The following is a 20,966-nucleotide window of genomic DNA, read 5'->3' as shown; positions in this document are numbered from 1 at the left end:
GCCTCGCCTTCGCCTGTCGCGATAGTTCCGTGTCCATCGCTCTCGTAGGCCGAGCAAGCCTTGACCTGCTACACCCAAACCTCTGTTCACGACGCGATCATTGCCATGGCAAACCATCATCCTTCGCCGACAATGGCGATGCAGGCGCAACATGGCCCTCCTGGGCCGCCCCCGCCCCCAGGTCCTCCCCAGCAAGGCCAGGGTTTCGCGCCATCGCGCCAAGCGTCCTTTGTCATAGAAGCCATGTGGATGCAGGTTGGTAAGTATATTGGTGACCATTCCTTATCGGCACGGAAGATTAACTGTGATTTCAGGCAGCTGCTGCGAAGCGCTCGGTGATCTCGACGAGGCCATCTTGGCGTACGAGGCCGCTCTGCGGGCGAATCCCCAGTCCATCCAGGCTATGAACGCCATCAGCTTGATTCTGCGAACCCGCGAGCACTTCGCGAAGGCCGTCGAATATCTACAGGCCGTTCTCAAAATTGATGCGCACAATGGCGAAGCCTGGGGCAGCCTTGGTACGCAAATCCCTAACCTCCATGCCCTCAGTCTCACGGCCTGTTAACATGTAGTATAGGTCATTGCTACCTTATGATGGACGACTTGCAACAGGCATACAGCGCGTACCAGAATGCTCTCGTCAACCTACGCAACCCCAAGGTCAGCTACCGCGAACACTTGATACCGTGCTTGGTTTACTGACCTCTCCTCAGGAGCCCCGATTGTGGTATGGCATCGGCATTCTGTACGACCGATATGGTTCCCTCGAGCACGCCGAAGAAGCCTTCTCCCAAGTCATGCAGATGGATCCGGCGTTCGAAAAGGCCAACGAGATTTACTTCCGTCTCGGTATAATTTACAAACAGCAACAGAAATATGGCCCAAGTCTCGAGGTACGTTCTTCCTCCCCAGAAAGGTGACATGCCTTACTGACCATCAACTAGTGCTTCAAATACATTGTGTCATCACCGCCTTCCCCCCTGAGCGAGGAAGACATCTTGTTCCAGATCGGCCATGTTCACGAACAGCAGAAGGACGTAAGTTTCGCCATTCACAGCAGACCGGAGCACGGTTGACATGTATGCACACAGTATGATAGTGCCAAAGCAGCCTACCAGCGCGTCCTCGAGCGCGATCCCAGCCACGCCAAGGTACTGCAACAGCTCGGCTGGCTTCATCACCAGGAGAGCACCAACTACCAAAGTCAAGATCGGGCTATCGAGTTCCTCGAGAAATCAGTCGCTGCCGACCAGAACGACGCACAGAGCTGGTATCTTCTCGGACGATGCTACATGTCGCAGCAGAAATACCCCAAGGCTTACGAGGCTTACCAGCAGGCCGTCTACCGCGACGGTCGGAACCCAACCTTTTGGTGCTCGATCGGTGTGCTATATTATCAGATCAATCAGTACAGGGATGCTCTCGATGCTTACTCGCGCGCTATCCGCCTCAACCCGTTCATCTCGGAGGTTTGGTATGACTTGGGTACTTTGGTAAGCTAATAGACCTTTTCCCCCGATGGTACACCCCAGCTCACAAAATTGGCAGTACGAGTCCTGCAACAACCAGATCAGCGACGCCTTGGACGCTTATCAGCGTGCTGCGGAGCTTGATCCCGCCAACCCTCACATCAAGGCGCGACTGCAGCTCTTGCGCAATGGTACCGCCAATGGAGCACCGCTGCCCCGCGCACCTGAGCCATCTGATATCCACGCCGCCTCTTACCAGGTCGGCCCACCGGCGCCCCCGTGGGCAGGTTCCGGGCCTCAACAGCAACAGCAGCAGCAGCAGCAGCTCCCGCCGCAGCCTCCTCCACCGGCGGCCGGCCCCGGCCAACACTCTTGGGGTCGTCTCGCGGATATCAACCCTCCTCCCCAACCGGGCAACCCGTTTGACCAACGAGGAGAGCAGTTCCGCGGCCCTGCGCCCCCTCTTCGCCAGCCAAGCCCCCCTCGTCAGGAGCAGCACGCGCGCCCTCAATATCCTGAGACCAGCCGTCCTGGCTCGGTCCGCCGGGGGCCTACTCCCCCCCCTCCGGTCCACTATTCGTCTGGCCCTCCTCCCCCTCCTCAGTCTCACCAGGCTCCTACCTCGCAGCCGCGGGTGCCTAACCCCAACTATGTCCCTACGCCTTCCTCAGCACAAATGCCATCAATGAATCCTGGCCCGAACGGGGGACCGCCACCCAGTCAACCCCCCTTCCGCGGTGCCAACAGCCCAAGGCCTGGAGAGCGTCCCGTTCACGAGAACCGCATGCCTTCGCCCAAGTCGGCTTACCCCCAGCACCAGCCTCCTCCCCCAGCTCCTTATGGACACCACCCAGAGGGACCCGGCACGCCCCTGGAGGGCCCGCAGCAGCAAGCACCGGCTCCCATGTCAGCCGAACCGGCGCCACGGAGCGAACATGATCGACCAGCGTCAGTTGGACCTAAACGCATGCGCGAGTGGGAGGAAGAGTCGACGCACAAGCGTCCCGCCAACGATGAGAACAGAGCCCGTCTTGATGACGTCCGTCCTCGCAGGCCTTCGACCCCTCCCGGCCCACGCGAGCCATATAGGCGAAACTCATCTGAAGCTCGCCGATTCGATGACCAACGTCGCCTCGATGACCAGCGTCGGGCGGACGACCAGCGTCGGGCGGACGACCAGCGGAGGCAAGACGACCAACGGAGGCAAGACGATCAACGGAGGCAAGACGATCAACGGAGGCAAGACGACATGCGCAGAGCCGAGGAGCAACAGCGCCAGCCTCAGAACGATGGATATCACCCCTCTGATGCCGCTCACCACCCGCCTGGCCAGCCCTTGTCCGCTAATCATTTGCCTCCCATGCAGGCGTCAGCCGCACCTATGCAAGGCGTCGTTCACGGAAGCCCCGTCCAGAACGCGCCGCCTGCTCCTCCGTCAAAGGAGTACCCTGCCGCTGAGGAACGTCCTGCATCTGAGCAGGCTCCTCCTGTGCGCTCTGCTGCTCCGAGCGAGCCTGAGCGAGCTGCTCGCAAGATGGACGTTGATGAAGATTACGATGATAGTGGTGAGGACGAGAAGAAGGTCCCAGCAGCGACCACGAATGGATCAGGCCCCGCGCCGGCTGCGGGCGAGACCAAGCCGCCCACAAGCGGCAGCGTCAACGGGTCGTTGGGGCCTCAGCCTAAGGTTGAGTCCACCTAATGCAAGAATCAAAGGCCTGACTGGCCGGGTTGTGTTTTCTTTTGTCCGTCTTCCGTACCGATTCCCTTTCATTGCCTTGTATACCACTTCATTTTTACAGACCAGCTCTCTCGAGAAGGCTTTCGTTTGACGAGGACTCGGCGCACGACGGCTTATCTCGACAGTTTCACGAATGAACATAAATCAAAGACCAGTTTCGCTTGCCTTCGGTCTACAGGACTGAGTTCTGTATGATGTGTGACCGTGAAGTGATCTTGTAGCTGACTGGTCACGTGATGACAATTGGAGAGACGAACCTTCGGCGGGGCGCTAGCGGGCTCTAGCTCTGACGACTGGACCACTCGCACAGAACCACCCCACCAAATCAAGAAAAGTATGGCACACGTGACTAGGGTACCCGAGCCAGCCGCCAATCGAGTGCACCAAACACCACTGAGCAGGAGCAAAACTCCAAAGTGGGTCGACCTAGGGCTTTTTTTCTCGCAGTGGCTGCCCTCCCATCTGGTCGACTTTTGCGAACCACCATCTAGACACCCTCTTCCTCATACCTCTCCGATTGATCACCCTCACAACCCACGAGATCAGTCGCCCAACATGTCTCACCGAAAGTACGAGGCCCCTCGCCACGGTTCGCTGGCGTACCTGCCGCGCAAGCGTGCCGCCCGTCACCGCGGAAAGGTCAAGTCGTAAGTTGCAGCGTTCCCCGGGAAGAAAACGTCGGCTGGTCCGCTGGAAGAGAAGAGAAAATCAAAGTCTCTGACATCTCGACTCTCGCACAGCTTCCCCAAGGATGACCCCAAGAAGCCCGTCCACCTGACGGCCACCATGGGCTACAAGGCTGGTATGACCACCATTGTCCGCGACCTCGACCGTCCCGGCGCGAAGGCCCACAAGAAGGAGGTCGTTGAGGCCGTGTCCATCATTGATACCCCCCCTGTACGAGCAACGCAGCCCGCTTGGCTTGAGTGCCTATGGCTAACATCTTCTAGATGGTCGTTGTTGGTCTCGTGGGCTACATCGAGACTCCCCGCGGTCTGCGTTCGCTCGCCACCGTCTGGGCCGAGCACCTGAGCGACGAGGTCCGTCGTCGCTTCTACAGGAACTGGTACAAGTCCAAGAAGAAGGCCTTCACCAAGTACGCCAAGAAGCACTCCGAGTCCAGCGGTGCCTCCATCACCCGCGAGATTGAGCGCATCAAGAAGTACTGCTCCGTCGTCCGTGTCCTCGCCCACACTCAGATCCGCAAGACGCCCCTCAAGCAGAAGAAGGCCCACCTTATGGAGATCCAGGTCAACGGTGGCTCCGTTGCCGACAAGGTCGACTTCGGCTACGGTCTCTTCGAGAAGGAGGTGTCCGTTGACTCCATCTTCGAGCAGGACGAGATGATCGATGTCATCGCCGTCACCAAGGGTAAGGGTTTCAACGGTGTCACCTCCCGTTGGGGCACCAAGAAGCTTCCTCGCAAGACCCACAAGGGTCTGCGTAAGGTCGCCTGTATCGGTGCCTGGCACCCTTCCCACGTCCAGTGGACTGTTGCCCGTGCCGGTCAGATGGGTTACCACCACCGTACCTCGGTCAACCACAAGGTTTACCGTATCGCCAAGGCCGGTGCCGAGGACAGCGCCTCCACCGAGCTCGACGTCACCAAGAAGGTTATCACTCCGTACGTTCTCCCGTTCCATGATTTACCAAAAAAACGTATTAGCTAACAGAACTCCAGCCTTGGTGGCTTCGTCCGCTACGGCGAGATCAACAACGACTTCGTCATGGTCAAGGGCTCCATCCCCGGCCCCAAGAAGCGTGTTGTCACTCTCCGCAAGTCCATGTTCGTCCACACCTCGCGCCGCTCCAACGAGAAGATCACCCTCAAGTGGATCGATACCTCGTCCGAGTTCGGACACGGCGCCTTCCAGACGCCCGCGGAGAAGAAGCAGTACCAGGGTACTCTCAAGAAGGACCTCGTCGCTGCGTAAAAAGTCTTTCGACAGCTGGGGGTTTTCTTGTATCTGGGTCATTGCAAAGGTGTCGAGGGTTCTTTCTCGCGCTTATCGGGACGGTTTGGGGCATTCAAAACGGTTGACTTGAGGAGCCACGAACCCAAGAACGAAGAAAGGAATGATATCCCATGAATAATGCTTGAGCGTGATGTGAAAATGATTTGTGTATGGGAATGCAACTGATGTGTAACTTGAATATGACGCCGCCTGTAATGCAGCTCAACCTGTCTGTTCGACGTGAGCTATTGTCAGTGTGGGTCATTCGCTCATCGTGGTGTCGCCCGAGGAATCTGGACCAGTGGGAAGAGGTTGCGTCATTCCACCCAAGCAAGTCTGCTTGCTGCACCACCCACCCTTCCACCATGGCTGCTGTCTACCTTCCCAAGCTCTCTTCTTCTGCAACAACAAATTCTGCGATACGATTCACGTCGACACTCCGAACCATTCAATCCATCTGCTCGACACGAACAACACCTATCTCGCAGTTGCTCATTCCTCTCCAACCCATCCCTCTTCGAGCCGGGCGGAACATCACCACGACCTCTTTCACAGCCTTCCACGCAACACCCCGCACAATGGGCTCGGACGAAGACTACATGGCTTTCCTCGACAAGGCGAACGAGGACCCCTCTGCCGGTCGTGCTAAGCCAGCCAGCGCTTCCGGAGGCGGCGCCCAGCTGAAGGCGCAGGACAACGGCGTCGAGGTGCCCGAGGCGATTGCGGCACAGCTCAAGGGCGGAGACAAGATCTACGTGTCCGAGGCGGACGAGCCATTCGAGGGCGTCGCGCTCAGCTGGAGCAAGGGGTTGCCTGACGAGGGTAGGTCGTGCCCTTTTGTCCAGATGAACCTGACAATGAGAATGCTAATGCAAGAGTGCAGTACAATTCGCAGAGCTGGTGGAGCACCCTGAGCCGAAAGACGCGGACGTCGAGATCCTGGATCCCTTCGACTGGGACTCCGAGGGCAACTACAAGGAGCTGATCGAGGCGGTGAGGGAGGCGAGCAAGGGGAACGACGTGAGGGTGTACAAGATTTCGCGGGGCGGTGCGAGGTTCGAGTACTGGGTCCTGACGGTGCTTGGTGAGGGCAAGGATGGCAGATTGGTCGGTGCCAAGGCACTGTCGGTCGAGTCTTAGACCAATAGTTTTGGGGAGCGGTTGAAAGGTCAATGTCAAGTGTAAGTAGCACAAAGTGATGGTCTCATCGGGGCTTTGTTCACACATGTTGTGCCTTGTCGCAAGACACAGTGATGACGCTCGGCAGTGTGGTCTCATGAGTATCACTTCTTGCTGGAAACTCGGGGGGGACGCAGATTGTCATGTCCCATGCAAGTCAGTCCGTCCTCGCGGCGTTCTCCATCTTCCAAAACACCATAGGTAGGTAAGTCATCATCTTGACCAGTCTCTCGGTGTGGTCCCCACCCCCAGAAGGCCTTGGTGGTGGGCCCGGCAGCTGTCCCTCCGCTTATCGCCGTTATCGGGCAAACCGTCTAGCCACGACCCCTCCAACAACTGGGATGTTCGGAAATCTTTCGACGGGTGTAGACAGCGTCGTAATGAGTCAAAGGTTAACACCGCCTAATCTGCCGCGTACCCCTTAGAGCCTCCCCTCGAGGCCAGATCACCATGGCTGTTTCTGTAAAACCTCACCCTACGCCAATTGACACTGAAATCCACTGACCATGTCTTCCCAGCGTGGTGTCATCCCCTCACTCGAGACGGTGAGGAGCATCGTCGACGCTCCTGCACCATCCTCCGGCAAGAAGCCCAACCTCATTCCTGTCTACCGTCAGATCACCTCCGACCTCATTACCCCGTCCGCTGCCTACTTGAAGGTGTCGGCCCACAACCCCGACTCGGACTATTCGTTTCTCTTCGAAAGCGCCGCCACCGAGCGTGTTGGTCGTTACAGCTTCGTCGGTGCCGGGCCACGAAAGGTCCTCACCACAGGTCCTGGCTTTGGTCCAGAATGCGATCCACTACCGGCCCTCGAGGCTGAGCTTGCCCAGTATACTGTCGCCCACGTTCCCGGCTTGCAGCTTCCACCCATGACAGGCGGAGCCATTGGGTATGCGTCATATGATCTCGTCCGATACTTTGAGCCCAAGACGGCGCGGACAATGAAGGATGTTCTACAGATCCCCGAGAGCTTGTTCATGCTGTTCGACACGATTGTGGCTTTTGATCGCTTCTACGGCATCATCAAGATCATCACATTTTTGCACGTTCCCGAAGATCCCGCCCAAATCGAGGCCGTGTACGAAGCCGGCAAGAACACGATCGACGAGCTCATCGCCGTGCTCAACGCCCCCGAGATTCCGCTTCCCGAACAGGGCCCCATCGAACTGGGCCACGAATACACCTCCAACATTGGCCAGGCCGGCTACGAGGGCCACGTCCGCACCCTTAAGGAGCACATTGTCAAGGGCGACATCATCCAGGCCGTGCCCTCCCATCGCCTCGCGCGCCCGACGTCACTGCACCCCTTCAACATATACCGCCACCTGCGCACCGTCAATCCGTCGCCCTACCTCTTCTACATCAACTGCCGCGACTTCCAGATCGTCGGCGCCTCGCCGGAGCTGCTCGTCAAGTCGGAGAACGGCCGCGTCATCACGCACCCCATCGCCGGCACCGTCAAGCGCGGGCGCACGCCCGAGGAGGACGAGCGCCTCGCCGACGAGCTGCGCAGTTCGCTCAAGGACCGCGCCGAGCACGTCATGCTCGTCGACCTCGCGCGCAACGACGTCAACCGCGTCGGCGACCCGCGCACCGTCAAGGTCGACCACCTCATGGTTGTCGAAAAGTTCAGCCACGTCCAGCACCTCGTCAGCCAGGTCTCGGGCGTGCTGCGCCCGGACCAGACCCGCTTCGACGCCTTCCGCAGCATCTTCCCTGCCGGCACCGTCAGCGGCGCCCCCAAGGTGCGCGCCATGGAGCTCATTGCCGAGCTCGAGGGCGAGAAGCGCGGCGTCTACGCCGGCGCCGTCGGCTACTTTGGCTATGGCGGCCTCGACGACAAGGGCGACGACGTCGAGGGCGCCATGGACACGTGCATTGCGTTGAGGACCATGACGGTCAAGGACGGTGTGGCGTACCTGCAAGCCGGTGAGTCTACAAAGTCCTCCCTTACCCTTTTTCACACCCCGAAGGAGTTACAAAAGTATATGCTAACATGACCGGCTAGGCGGCGGCATTGTCTTCGACTCGGACGAGACAGATGAGTGGGTTGAGACGATGAACAAGCTCGGCGCGAACATCAACTGTGTCACTACAGCTGAGGAGCTATACTATGAGCAGCAGCAGCAGCAGAAGCAGGAGGAGGCTGGCAAGGCGTAGAATACCAAACTTTCGATTCACCTCCACGATATATTGATTGTATTGCATGCGCGGACGTGACAAGGGGGAATCTCGCTTCTCAGGTGCTCATGTCACAGGGGGGAGGGGAGGTTGGGGAAAGACCCACGCATGTTGGACAAGATTCTGCCCGCGGCCACCGCCCTCGGCACCACTATAAAACCAGCTCGATTCTCGTCCACCTTCTCTTCTTGACCTTCTTTCCTTTCTTCATACTTACCTTGTTCAGTCGAGAGAAGATCATGAATTTCTCTCGGCAAAGAGGATGGCCTACATTGCACAACGTGGAGTCGGCCTCTTTCGATTGTCCTTCGGGGCCATCGTGGGCGGAATTTTTGATTTACAACCTTGTTTTCATTGCTACTGCTGCCTTGTGCAGCTTGGTGAAGAAGACAGTGTTCGGGGTAGTAAGCTGGTCAGAGCTGGCATTGGGAGCTGTTCACGAGGGTCCGTACGGCTACTTGCGTGTTGCTGTGTATGTATTTCTATAGACAGCTCTGTCTTGGTGGTTTGAAAGAGTATCTTCATGACGAACGATGGAATGGCATTATTATCATTAATTGCCTTTACGACTTGATGCCACGCGTGCTTGCCCTAGACGCATACTGTCAGCATCCCAGTGTTTTTTAAGCAGTTCTTGTAGCATAGATCAGTCACCCACCACATCATGACACAGAAGAAGCTGCGTTCTGATCACGTTTGTACGCCTCAGCACGGCACAGCGCAGTAGTACCGTACTGTAAGTGCTACCCACAGGACGACCTAGGGAACTGGATACCTTGATCGAATAAAGACCATGTTGCCGTGTAAATCTGGAAGACTGGTCTGTTCGCTGACGCCGGCCTGACAAGAAGTCAGCACGCCATCAGCTTGAGGCGTGAAGTGCCACCCAATATTACAACGGCAGTCGTCGGTCATCACGGTAACTTGATCATAGCATGAGGTGTATAGACTCGATTAATCTATGGGCCGATCATCAGCCGCTGCCTCAGACATCACGTCCGCAACCAGCGTCGGACACGAATCCCGTCTTCACGCACCCATTAAGTCCCAGCCATAAAGCGTAACAGTGGTGCCTCGGACGCCCTGCTCATCACACTCGTGCCAACTGCCTCGTGACACCAATACCGGAACGCCCACAAATCTCCCCGCCAGTATGTCCACCACACGTCGTATGTACACAAACCTTCTAACGCCATAGTGAAAACAGAAACACAATGCCCAACCGCTCCTTTATCTAGGGTATCAGGACCGGGGTATCTACCGGAAAACACCACGCACCAAATAGAACCATGCAATAGGGACAGAGAGAAAAGGAATGGGAGCTCAACCATCAGTGGAGTTACATCCAGATGACGAAGATGAGCGAGACGATGGCTAATGCGCAAGCCATGCCGGCAAAGTGCTTGTTGCCGGGAGCAGAAGGAAGGAATGTGGCTGTTGCGGAGAACAGGTCGCTCGTAGAGCGGATTCGAGGTGTTGTCGAAGCTGGTTGCTTTTCCTGCGCGGTGGCAGTTGTCGGCGAGGACAAGTTGTTGTTCCGAACGGGAAGCTTGACTTGGTTGGCATTGGCGTGCCTGCGTGCCGAGGCGCTGCGAGGTTGCTGGCGGCGAGCGGAGGATTGAAGCTCGATATTACGAGATGGCTTGCCGAGGAGGGCTTGGTCGTATTTGGCGTCACCCTTCAATTGATGCGCCACCATCTCAACAGGTGCTTCTCGGAGGGCGGGCATATCTAAATATTCCGCATCGACTTCAGACAAGTGACCAGACATGACCTTCGCGCAAGCATCCATCTGGGTCTGGTTACAAATCGGAGCGACCTATAATGACATGTCAGCAGGAGGCCAGTCATTCGTGGACAGGCAACACTCACGTGGAGGTCATGGACCTGGAGAGCTTCGAACCCGGTCAAGATACAAGCAGTGGCATCCTTGGACAGCGACAGGAGCCCACCGCGCGAGGCGTCCCAGCCCGTATGGCAGGCTAGGACAGTCTTCGCGTCGAGCAGACCACCTTGGCATTGTTCAGATCCTACGAGCAATTCGTCTGATGAGGCTCAGGTCAGCACATGTCCAACTGCAGGGTCGCGCAGAAGCGAAGGAACTGACTTGGAGGTAATTGACAGGTGAGACCTGTGTCAACGGGTGCGAGGGCAGCTCCAGCGCCTAGCAGCGCCGAAGCGACTATAGAGTACCGCATGTTGTCTAGAGCATGAGGTGGTGTGTTCGAGCAGGTTCCGAAGCGAGTGTGACTGTCGCGCAGAGCTGACGTGCCGAGCGAGCAGGAACAGGAGCAGAAGCAGTGATAGCGAAGGTGATTGGGATGGTAGCGAAGATTTGCGATTAAGCTCAGTCGTCAGGGTCAACCGATGGCGGGGGAGGGGATCCGGTCCAGAGCTCTGGCGCAGAGTGCCTTGCTCGTTCCTCCTGGTCTGGACAACCTTAGGAATGTCTTTGTGCTGTCGTGTTGCCCCACGGTCCACGAGGTTCTGAGGAATGTTTCGCTGGGTGACCCCGTTCTTCCCCGGCCAACTGAAACGAGTGATGGGGTGCGGGCCAGGATTTTTGTCAAGGGCGAGATCCGAGACTGCCGTCGAGTCGGGCTGTCAGGTCAATTGAGTCGAGATTTTCGCGGTGGGAGCTTGAGAGCCAAGCTTGAGCTGTCGTGATGTAGGCGGAGCAGAACTAACGATTGTATTCTGGGGAGAGCTTCAAGCCAGACGCAGCGGGGAGGAGGGAGTGTCTGCTTCGAGGGGGTCCCGTGGGATGTCTTTAAAAAAAGTGGCCTGGCCTTGCCTTGGAAGAAGGGTAGCTAGCCTTGGGACCTTGTGAGCCGATCCCGGTATGGTACTGGATGGAGCTGGAGCGGCGAGCGAGTGATGAAGCGAGAGAGGGAGAGAGATAAAGTAACGCACTAGAAGGCTAGCAGCGAAACCCCATGGTCTGACTAGTAAAGCACGCCGCGACCACAGTGGCGGGCAGAGTCGAGAAAGATCTTGTTTTCGGGTGTCTTGGGTTTTTTTCCCTCTCTTTCTCTCTCTGGTCCTAGTCCTGGTCCTGGTCCTAGTCCTTGAAGGCCGGGCCCGTCGAGTCCTACGGTACTAGGTCGAGTCTTTGTCAAGGGGGAAGGTCGAGGGAAGGATGAAGCGTGAGTGGCTGCAAACGAGTGAAGCTCCAGCGAAAAGATGGAGCGTGGACGGAAACGCGTGGAGCAACGAGGGGCGCGCAGTGGACCGACGTTCGAGTCCAGGCGGAAGCTGCGAGCGTGGAGTGATCCTAGCGCGGGCCGATTGCAGGGATTTCTCTTCGTATGAGGAAGGGGGGAGGTGGACCTGCACCTGCCATTGGCTGCACCTCCTGCAGAGGCACTTTGGCAAGCATTCTACGTCATGTCGCGATACATCCTTGTCAATGGGCAAGATAAGCAATCTGCTGCGGAACATGGGGGAAACATGGCGGCACAACTCATTCTGGGCTCCTCGGCCGCTCGACACGTCCGAATCTTGTACTCGAGCTGCCATCTGGCCATGGCTGACCGTCCATTACCTGTGCCGCGCCATTTGCAGTGCAACGCTAATCCGGCAACTCGATGAACGGACCTGCTTTTTTGCGATGCAGGACAAACAAGAGGATCTTCGGCAGACGTGCAGCGCATGCAGTGCTGAGGACATCCCGCACTAGAGACCTCGTACCGGTACCTGTACAAGTCCACAACCCGCCGCGCGGCGTCCCCTCCTACCCCCAAAGCTGGACGGTGATCTGAGGGAACCTATGGAACCCCGACCCTGATTTTTCTCTGCTACTATTCGCCGCTTGCCGAACTACCTTACTTAGTCAAGTCAAGAGGTAGAGGGAGAGAGGGAGAAAAAAAAAGTCAATGGCCGATCTCGCGAAAACCGGTTGGATCTCTGGGCGTTTGAACTTGGCTTTGATGCATGGGGTCTCTGGACCCAGAAAATCTTGCATGGTGCGACGTAGCATCCAGCAGTATTATTAGGCCCAGCACGCGGCCAACCGGTAACAGGTTTACCTGCGCTTCAGGCGTTTGGTTGATTCGGTCCAACGGCCCGACTGCATGGAGATGCGCCGTGCATGTCGTGTTTATTTGCATTGTGATGGGCAGCCTCGACGTTTCGCCTGTTGGTGTCCATTTTGTATGCTTGAATACTATGACCAAAGGTACGTTATCGGGCGATGACGACGACGGGTGTGTCGCAGGGTGCCATCGTCGCCAGCTGCTACCTTTCTGCCTCATTGACTCCATCGATGACCTTCGTCAGCCTTGCATGCCCGTTCCGAAAGCCGCAGAAGACGCCCGCCATGATTGACGCCGAGATTCGCTGATCGAGTCCGCAAACGATTTTCTCCAGTAGGTATCCAGGATAGCGCGCACGCCACGGAAAAACCATCAGCGCCACGTTGAATCCTGGCTACTTGATAGGGTGGCTAGTTATCGAAAACACATGCGCAGATGGCAGCAGCTGGTGCATGAATCCATATTCAACCACTGACACCCCATATGTTCTATCTGCTACCGACGTACCTAACCAGAATCGTGCGCTTCGTGTCTTACACGATCGTCGTCAAGCAGTATCACCAATAGAACTTATGCTGCTGGGCGCTTCGCTGTCACCCCCGATATCGTCAGGCACGGTTGCGCCGTATAACTTCCCATGGCTGAGCATCTCATCATCCTCCCTCCTCCATTGTGCTAGTGTCGAGATGGCTTCTTGGGTGTCCACATGGCCCTCTCCATTGGCCTTCAAACCAAACTCGACAGAAGCCTGCATCCACTTGGCGGCATCCTTACTTCGACCTCTCTCATAGCATATGCAGGCCAGATCAAAACATGTCAACGGGAAACTGCTGGGCTCCCCTTGGTCCTCGTTCATCAGGCTGACAGTCTGCGCATACAACTCGTCTGTTTCAACTTCCAGTCCCTGCATCAGCATCAAGTATGCCAGATTGACCTTCGCTGCGATAGTCCGAGGGTGTGACTGTCCGTATACTCTAGACGTCGCCCTCAGATACATGTTCTGTAATTCGCTCGCTGCCCGGTATCGACCTTGACGTATGTATATGATTTCCAAACCCTGCATGTCGATTAGGGTGCCTCGGTGTTCATCGCCATGGATACTCGACATGATGTTCAAGTTTCTGTCCAGCAACGCCTCAGCCAGGTCGTAGCGCTTTTGATGGCAGTATATTGTGGCCAGATGTCTTTCCATGCAAAGGGTCAGGGTGCCGCTCTCGCCAAACACATGCCGGGCCATCTCAACTGCATAGACCTCAAGCTTTTCAGCCTCATCGATTCGGCCCTGGTGTCGGTACGCGAACGCCAAAGTATCTGCGGTCGCTAGCGCCATAACACTCTGTTCGCCATGGCGCCTCTTTGCTGTTTCCAGCAAGTACGTGCATGTCTCTTCAGCCTTGACAGGTTGTCCTGTGCTCACATACAATAACCCCAACACACGCAAAGAATACAAAGTTTCGTCATGTTCTTTGTCCAACATTCTTCTGCGCAGACTGAGTGCCGTCTCGATTAATCCCAGAGCTCTAAAGGGCTTCCCTATTTCGAGCATGTAACATGCCATGTGGTGCATGAGTCTAGCTCGGTCAATCGAGGACTCTGAATCGGGAGCTTCTCGGTCCACGAGCTTTTGGAAATGAGGTAACAGCGCTTGACATCTTTCCCAGGTCCCAAATTCTCCGTTGGGGAAGTTGATGGCCGCCAAGCGTATAAAGAGTTTCCTCCATCGCTCCGGTTTGCCAAACTCTGCCAGCCATTTTTGCGTGCAGAACTGAACAAGGGCATGCATGTCGTAGAAGCCAAGTGTGGTTGTGGGAACGATGAGAGAATAGCCCATGAGAGCATCAAGGTCGTCTTCAAGTTGGCCGTCGTCGGAATTGGCTTCGGGCTCGCCAGGCGATTGGTCATCTGGCAAGGACCACTCTCGTTGACTTGAGTCATGCCTGGTTCTTGAAGAAAGGCCGACGTAGCCCTGGAGAACTTCTTCCGGAATGTTCTGAGAGTGAAAGAAGCTCATGAGCGACAGTAGTTCGGCTGACGACGGTCTTTCTCGACGAATCTGTTCAAAGGTGATCTGCCAGGTGACGACAATGGAGTTTGATGCGCTTTCCAGTCTCCTCAGGTCTCCAGAGTCATGGTTTAAGAGACTCCCTTGCCGCGCCTCGTTCTTCCGGAAATTCTGGATATACGACTGGATAGACTGTCGAGGGGTTCGGCGGTTGATGTACGCAACCGCCTGGGTGACGGCAAGCGGGATCAATTCAAGGATCTGAACAAGTTCCTCCGCGGCGGTCCTTTCGTAAACGAAGGTCGCATTGTTGTGGACAAGCTGTAAACATTCGGCCTGGCCCATAGTTGGTATTTGGATGACAGAATGATGACCACCTGTCAGTCTTTCTGCGGCATTCATGCTTCGCGTCGTGACCAGAATTTTCCCATCTCCAGTCTTGGGTAAGTACGCTGCTAGAGGCTCATGCGTCTCGTGACTGCTGGCTGAACTGGTACTCGGGGCGGTATCCGTAGCGAAGAATACGTCGACATCATCGGCGTTATCAAGGATCATGAGCCACTTTCCAGGCTTCGGACCTGTGAGCCAGTCTCGGACAAGTGTAAGGATGCTCACACCAGGCTCATGGCGTCGAGGAATCTCGAGTAGGTCCGCCAGGGAGCGGTAGGATTGCTCTATTCTCGCTCGTGTGCTGCCGTGTACCCAGAAGACGCTGGTAGCGGCATCAGAGATTGTCTCTCGGACACGATAAGCGAATTCGATGGCGATCTGGGACTTTCTAAGGCCTTTTAGTACGAGCAACAATGAGGTACTATGTCCCCTGTTGACGGCCCAAAAGAAGAACGGGGCTTACCCAAACCCGCCCATGCCCACGAGGGCTATACGCTGTCGAGAGCCTTTGTATTGGTCTTCCAATCGTTGCATGAGTGTAGACCGGTCGACGAAATCCGGATCGCGAGGGAACGGTATCGTGAAGCATGCTGCGGGTAGATCAGGGCTAGGGGGCTTCGTGGGCGCCTTCTCTGCAAACTGCAAAGTCATCTGCTCCATCAACCTCGTATTTCTCTGGAGGAGACGAGTTTGGTCCATTTGTAGTGCATCGGTGATAACCCTCTGATAGCGCTCAAAATTTTGGACCATGGCATTGACGTCTTTCTTCTTGAATGGCCACTGAAGAGCTCGAGAGCCGATACGACGCATCCGCGATCCTGTGGCAGCGGGCTCTAATTTCGACTGCAGGGCGTAAAGTTCGTTCTTACACTCGCCTAGAGTTTTTGCTACCTTCGCTAATGTGGGAAGCGAGCTGCTTGGTCCGTCTGACGGGTTTCCGCTTGAAACGCGATCTTCTTCCAAAAGCTTGTTTGCATCCTCCACCACGAAATGGAGTTTCTTGACATGACTTGACAGACGTCCGATCTCTTCTCGAGCACCAGCGACAGCGATCGAATACTGGTAACATAATCTGGCCACTTGTGCAGATAGGTCAACCACGGCAATCACGTTAGCCGCGATACCAAGACCTTCCATGTCGAAGGACGCCAGCGTGGACGATCAAAGGCACGAAAGAAATTAGTGAGTCAGTGTTGATTCGCACGAGCTGCGGATTCAGAGTTCAGGCGCGGTTTGCTGGGACCGATGTTTTCTGGCAGCCCTCGAGGAAGTGCTTGCGGCTATCAAAATGGTAAGACTGCTGATGTTGGCATCCTGGAGCCTTGTCTCGCCATGTGTCGAGCGGGGTACCGCTCGCGGGGCTGACAGGAGCTCAAGTGTAGAAAGTGAAAGATGCATGATAATGCTGTATAAATGTCATTGGCTCGAGGCTGATGTACATCAACTCTGTGTTGCACAGAACGCGAGAGACGGAGAAAACGGTCCCTTGCCATGTCTGCTTCAGGAGATCGACAACTTGCGGACGAACAGACACATTTCCAGCACATGGAGAGTGTCTAACGACATGAAGGTCTGGGCCCTAGGTACGCAGTGGATGTGGGTTGAAAAAGAAGCAAGCAAGCTGTCGTTGTGGCAGGTGGCAGGCAGATGGAGCTCAAGCATCGCAGCAGAAAAGGAAGGAGACGTGCCTCAATCTGTGTCTCCCTTCAAGCGTGCGCACATAACCTGTTCCAAGCCTCTTCGAAGGAAAGAGCGCAAACTATTAGATGCGGCCTGTTCAGCGCCATTACTTTGCCAGCGATGCAGACCTCGGCCGTGCTTAACAGCTGGCAATATTGACGGCCAAACGGTTTCATGACGATGACAAGGGCTGGATGTGGCATGCGAACAGACGCTCCGCCCCCGTGACTACTTCTTACCACTCAGATCCCCCGGATTCATTGGATCCTCTAGTGCACCTCAGCTTACCTGCAACACACCTGCACTGAATCTCATGTTAGGCGGTAGTTCCAAGACGATCTAGGCATGTCGATGTTATCTGGAATGATCCGCCTCGAGGTACCGACCAAATATATAGGAAACGCCACCGCTGCGTCATCATGGTAATTGTCAATACCCATGACGGCAAAGTCTAATATTTTGGAGATGTTGACGTTCAAACATAAGCGCACGATCACTGCCCATTAGTAGTCGCTCCCTTGGCGGCGATGGCAGGACGTCAGGGATTGCCCCCCTGAAACACAACCAGAGCCCCCCCCAAGCATGAACGAGGCCCGTGGGACCGACGCGTGCGAGTCTGTGCCACACTCAGAGAACACCTCACTGACCACAAGCTGCCAGGCGCGCCCTTGCTTCGAAACGAACTCTTTTCTGCTCTTGCGTTCGAGTTTGATGGTTTTCGGCAATCCCGTTGGTCAGGATTGCCTGCCGAGGCCTTTCCTTCCTTTGTGCGAGTTCCTGATCGCCAATCTCTGGCACAAGATCGCCAGTCCTTGTCTGGGGGAATAACCCTTGCACATGCCTCAGAGGGTGACCTCTCAATGGCTGGAGGCAGACTGTTTCTCACGAGTCGAATGGGGCTGAAGCCCATCTGTGGGCTTCCTCGGTGAAGCGACTGTGGCGGTCAAAGTTTCCTTCCGCTCCTGCGCGTCATCCACTGTCACAGTTGATCTCTGTTCGCTGCTTGGCACTTCTTTTTTTGCGATCTATCCATCCTCGTGTACGAAACTATCTTCAGCAGACTCATGGGGCGTCCCTCAAGTCCAAGACCACCTCGCTCGCTCGACTTCTGCTTAGAGACCTTGGTGGCCCTGTTCGTTTACAAGACGCTTGACGCCGTTGTCGCCCAACTTGCCCGTGTCTGGGCCTTGAAGGACCCGGACCCGTCGGCGGCGGTGTGCCAGCCCTTCGGACGAAACTGACGCAGCGGCTTGAAGATGTGTCTACCTGTCGGTGCCTCGCGAGTGCGAGGCCTTCCCCCCGACCTATGTGGCAGCTGGACATGACTTAAACGACCCGCCGCCCGCCGTCTGGGCTAGGGGCTTTTGTCTATCGTCATGTAGGCTGGCTGTCGTCGTGGAGGGTTCGTCGACGAACGTCATCTTTTGGCGTCACATAGCGTCCGCTTTGACTTCAGCGTGTGCTCTCCCATATAACCATTATACCCTCAACATGTCACTCAAGTTCTACAAGACACCAAAGGAAGACCATCCTTGGCGGTCGCCCGTTCAAGATGACACATGCAGTCGCTACGCTGCGGCAGCCGCCAGGGCGAAGAAGTGGCTGCCTCCTACATTACGCTTCGAACAAGTTGTCAGGAATCATACCATGCCGGTAGGCGCATGAGCCCCTCCCGCCTCATGGATGTCCTGCTAATTAGCAACAGCCCTGCTCTTTGAACGACTTTATGGATTACTTGGTCTACGTCGAACAGAACGCCGAGCCCCTGCAGTTCTTCCTCTGGTATTGCGGCTACGTCCAGAGCTGGATGGAACTTGACGCCCATGAGCGTGCCCTCGTGCCTCGCTGGGATCCCGCCGACGCTGAGGCCCGCGCCGCTGCGAAGACTGACGCCGATCGCAAGCGTAGAGGGCCCCGTGTCGCCATGTCAGGTCGCTACCGAAGGGCGCGCAATGCCAGTAAGGTCAGCAACATTCTCGAAATATTGGACGCCGACGGGGAGGAAAAGGAGGAGAAGCAACTTCTGGGATCCGCGAGTCCCGCCTCCTCGAGGCCGTCCAAGAACTTTTCGAGGCCATCGGCGCCCCCCGGCACCGTCGAGGCCTGGATATCACCTCGTGAGCTTCTTTGGCCGTACTCTCCTTGTCTAGCACGCTGACATATCTAGCCCACCAACCCTTCCGTGACGAGGTTACACAAATCCTGAACCACTACGTCGACCCGTCTGCGCCCCGCTCACTGAGCCTTACCATGCAGGATCGCGCTGCCATTGCCGACGCGACAGCTCACACAACCCACCCGACCTCCCTACTCCCTGCTTTTGAAAAGGCCGACGCCATTCTCCGGGGCCACCTCCACCCAAACTTCATCCGCTCATCCATTGCCAACACAAACAGCCCAACGACCTACGTGCTGCGCGTGTCCGCTTGGCTCCTGTTGATGCTCGGCTTCAGTGCCGCAGCTGCACTAAACCTCTGCACCGCGCGGTTTGCGCTAAGCCGGTACTGGCGGATTGCGCCTTTCGCCTTGTGGGCACCCGGCTTCGCGATTCTTGTCGCCGCTGCCGACGGGTTATCAATCTCACTGTACTTTGCTGGGAGGCGGCAGCTTCGTCCGTGGGAGGCACAACCCACACCGGCCGAGCTTGAGGACGCGAGCTGGCGCGGCCGAAGGGCGGCCCGGAGGGCTACCGCCGCGGCATCACCGGTAGGTGACGATCCACTGCGGAAGCCGAGTCTTCGGACCTTTGGTCCAGGGAACGGGTTCCGAAGCGAATGGTGGGTGCGCGCCTATGCGAAGACGGGGCTTTGGTGGCGGATCTTTGAGACGACGAGACCTGTCGGCGAAGGAGAGGTCAGAGTTCTCCAGGACGGGGTCGTGATTACCGCGTTTATCTGGGCGTTTGTGCTCGCTGGAGGGTTAGCGGCGGGATCGGTTTTTGTGCCTGCTTTTGATCCGTGGACGATGAAGGTGATGTGAATGACTGCGGAGGCTATAGGAGTAATAATATGCCATAATGTTAAGTTTAGCAGCAGATCATCGAGGCATCAACTGAGATCCCCACGTCTCTTCTCCACCAAAGGGGCATTCGGAAACTTGACTTGGTACTCCGAACGGAGCCGCGATGCAAGAGATGAGTTATCTTCGCTAATAGAGAGGGTCATTAATCCCTAACTGTTGCAACGTCGAGCAACATTCTGACTTAAATGTATGCGATCACGACCAAATTCAAGTATAAAAACAGTGGAATGAAAGAAACATTTGTAGGATTCAGGCAGTTAGAATAGCCTTAGACTTGAGAGTCAGCCGCAGACATCTTGGGAACCCTTGTGGATTGGGCCATCTGTCGTATCATGGAAGGTTTGCGTGACCGACTCAGTCACTCCACTCGACTGAAACGAGTAGTCTTCTCGATGATTCTCTGATCTTGTTGTCGTGATGCGTTGAGCACCTCGTACCTTGCACACAAAACATGAAGTTTAGGGGCACATTTACTTCGTGTGGTTCGGACAAGACAAACAGTAGAAGAGAGATGCGGCTCGTGGCACAGCGTGTGGGCGTCCTCGTACTCTGTCAGCGCAGCGGCAAGTGCTTTACGACGACATAATCAACCGAGAAAAATACAATGCACAGACAACGCAAGGCTTGCTCAGGCAGACTTCGGATCCATGGTGTATCCATACACAGAGCCTGCAGCCGGACGGGCGCAGGTACTTTGCCTGAGTCGTCTGCGGTGCGAGCTGCCCAGGGGACTAGCTGAGTGCTCAGCCAGGCTCCTTTGAGCGCCCGCAGACTCCGGAGGGGCATGCAAAATCGCTGGCACATGGCTTTCGGGAGCTGGAAAGCCAAGGCCATGTGTGACCTAGAGATATGCTGCTCGTCGTCAATTGCGGGCGCTGGAGATGAATGACCAAGGAAGCGATGGTGGTGACCTCGCAAGGACTTCACAACAAGGTCAACACCAAAGTGTCAGAAGCGTGATTCGGAGAAGAAGTTCGGGGTATGGAGAGAGGACGCCACATGGGATGCCTGCAGGCCAAACAGTTCATCACGTGGAGCTGGGGGCTGGGGCTGGAACAGCTTCGATGCCGCCCTCATACGATGAGACCAGTTCAAGTTTGTGTGCAGGCGTCTTGTTGCGTGTCGACAACCTCCGCAGCGACGTCGTGGGCACCTCCCCAGGCGTCCGTGTTGGTTGTGCTCCCAGACTGTTCCGAGACGGGGGCCAGCGCGCGTTGCAGAAAATGGGTCGACAGCTCGCGTGCGCCGGCCATTGATGGGCCGCGGGTCAAATGAGGGTGGGACGCCGTGCGGGCGTCCGGGGATCATCCT

The 20,966-nt window shown here is 56.3% G+C and overlaps 7 protein-coding genes across 7 annotated transcripts; 5 read left to right on the top strand and 2 right to left on the bottom strand.

The window, feature by feature from the left end:
• Nucleotides 1-132: 132 nt before the first annotated feature.
• On the top strand, nucleotides 133-3,171 carry SSN6 (glucose repression mediator protein; the record flags this gene model as incomplete). The annotated part of the gene is made up of 7 exons (XM_028639947.1): nucleotides 133-259; nucleotides 315-518; nucleotides 578-660; nucleotides 714-893; nucleotides 945-1,037; nucleotides 1,092-1,493; nucleotides 1,549-3,171. 7 exons carry the CDS (start codon nucleotides 133-135, stop codon nucleotides 3,169-3,171), a joined length of 2,712 nt encoding a protein of 903 aa, XP_028495742.1.
• A 594-nt stretch (nucleotides 3,172-3,765) lies between these two features.
• Nucleotides 3,766-5,144, top strand: RPL3 (60S ribosomal protein L3; the record flags this gene model as incomplete). The annotated part of the gene is made up of 4 exons (XM_028639946.1): nucleotides 3,766-3,857; nucleotides 3,951-4,107; nucleotides 4,161-4,834; nucleotides 4,892-5,144. 4 exons carry the CDS (start codon nucleotides 3,766-3,768, stop codon nucleotides 5,142-5,144), a joined length of 1,176 nt encoding a protein of 391 aa, XP_028495741.1.
• A 599-nt stretch (nucleotides 5,145-5,743) lies between these two features.
• On the top strand, nucleotides 5,744-6,305 carry D7B24_005800 (uncharacterized protein; the record flags this gene model as incomplete). Its single annotated transcript, XM_028639945.1, has 2 exons — nucleotides 5,744-5,987; nucleotides 6,049-6,305. The coding sequence occupies 2 exons, from the start codon at nucleotides 5,744-5,746 to the stop codon at nucleotides 6,303-6,305; spliced, it is 501 nt and encodes a 166-aa protein (XP_028495740.1).
• Nucleotides 6,306-6,850: 545 nt separating this feature from the next.
• TRP2 (anthranilate synthase component 1) lies at nucleotides 6,851-8,507 on the top strand (the record flags this gene model as incomplete). Its single annotated transcript, XM_028639944.1, has 2 exons — nucleotides 6,851-8,276; nucleotides 8,356-8,507. The coding sequence occupies 2 exons, from the start codon at nucleotides 6,851-6,853 to the stop codon at nucleotides 8,505-8,507; spliced, it is 1,578 nt and encodes a 525-aa protein (XP_028495739.1).
• Nucleotides 8,508-9,867: 1,360 nt separating this feature from the next.
• On the bottom strand, nucleotides 9,868-10,726 carry D7B24_005798 (uncharacterized protein; the record flags this gene model as incomplete). Its single annotated transcript, XM_028639943.1, has 3 exons — nucleotides 9,868-10,347; nucleotides 10,401-10,573; nucleotides 10,636-10,726. 3 exons carry the CDS (start codon nucleotides 10,724-10,726, stop codon nucleotides 9,868-9,870), a joined length of 744 nt encoding a protein of 247 aa, XP_028495738.1.
• A 2,383-nt stretch (nucleotides 10,727-13,109) lies between these two features.
• D7B24_005797 (uncharacterized protein) lies at nucleotides 13,110-15,764 on the bottom strand (the record flags this gene model as incomplete). Its single annotated transcript, XM_028639942.1, has 3 exons — nucleotides 13,110-13,456; nucleotides 14,213-15,342; nucleotides 15,418-15,764. 3 exons carry the CDS (start codon nucleotides 15,762-15,764, stop codon nucleotides 13,110-13,112), a joined length of 1,824 nt encoding a protein of 607 aa, XP_028495737.1.
• A 2,361-nt stretch (nucleotides 15,765-18,125) lies between these two features.
• On the top strand, nucleotides 18,126-19,613 carry D7B24_005796 (uncharacterized protein; the record flags this gene model as incomplete). Its single annotated transcript, XM_028639941.1, has 3 exons — nucleotides 18,126-18,287; nucleotides 18,340-18,751; nucleotides 18,802-19,613. The coding sequence occupies 3 exons, from the start codon at nucleotides 18,126-18,128 to the stop codon at nucleotides 19,611-19,613; spliced, it is 1,386 nt and encodes a 461-aa protein (XP_028495736.1).
• Nucleotides 19,614-20,966: the final 1,353 nt, after the last annotated feature.

The sequence above is a fragment of the Verticillium nonalfalfae genome, assembly GCF_003724135.2.
Source record: "Verticillium nonalfalfae strain VnAa140/NRRL 66861 chromosome Unknown scaffold_38, whole genome shotgun sequence".
NCBI classification, from domain to species: domain Eukaryota; kingdom Fungi; phylum Ascomycota; class Sordariomycetes; order Glomerellales; family Plectosphaerellaceae; genus Verticillium; species Verticillium nonalfalfae.
The sequence above is the reverse complement of the archived record's forward strand: the minus strand, read 5'-3'. Positions and strand labels throughout refer to the sequence as shown.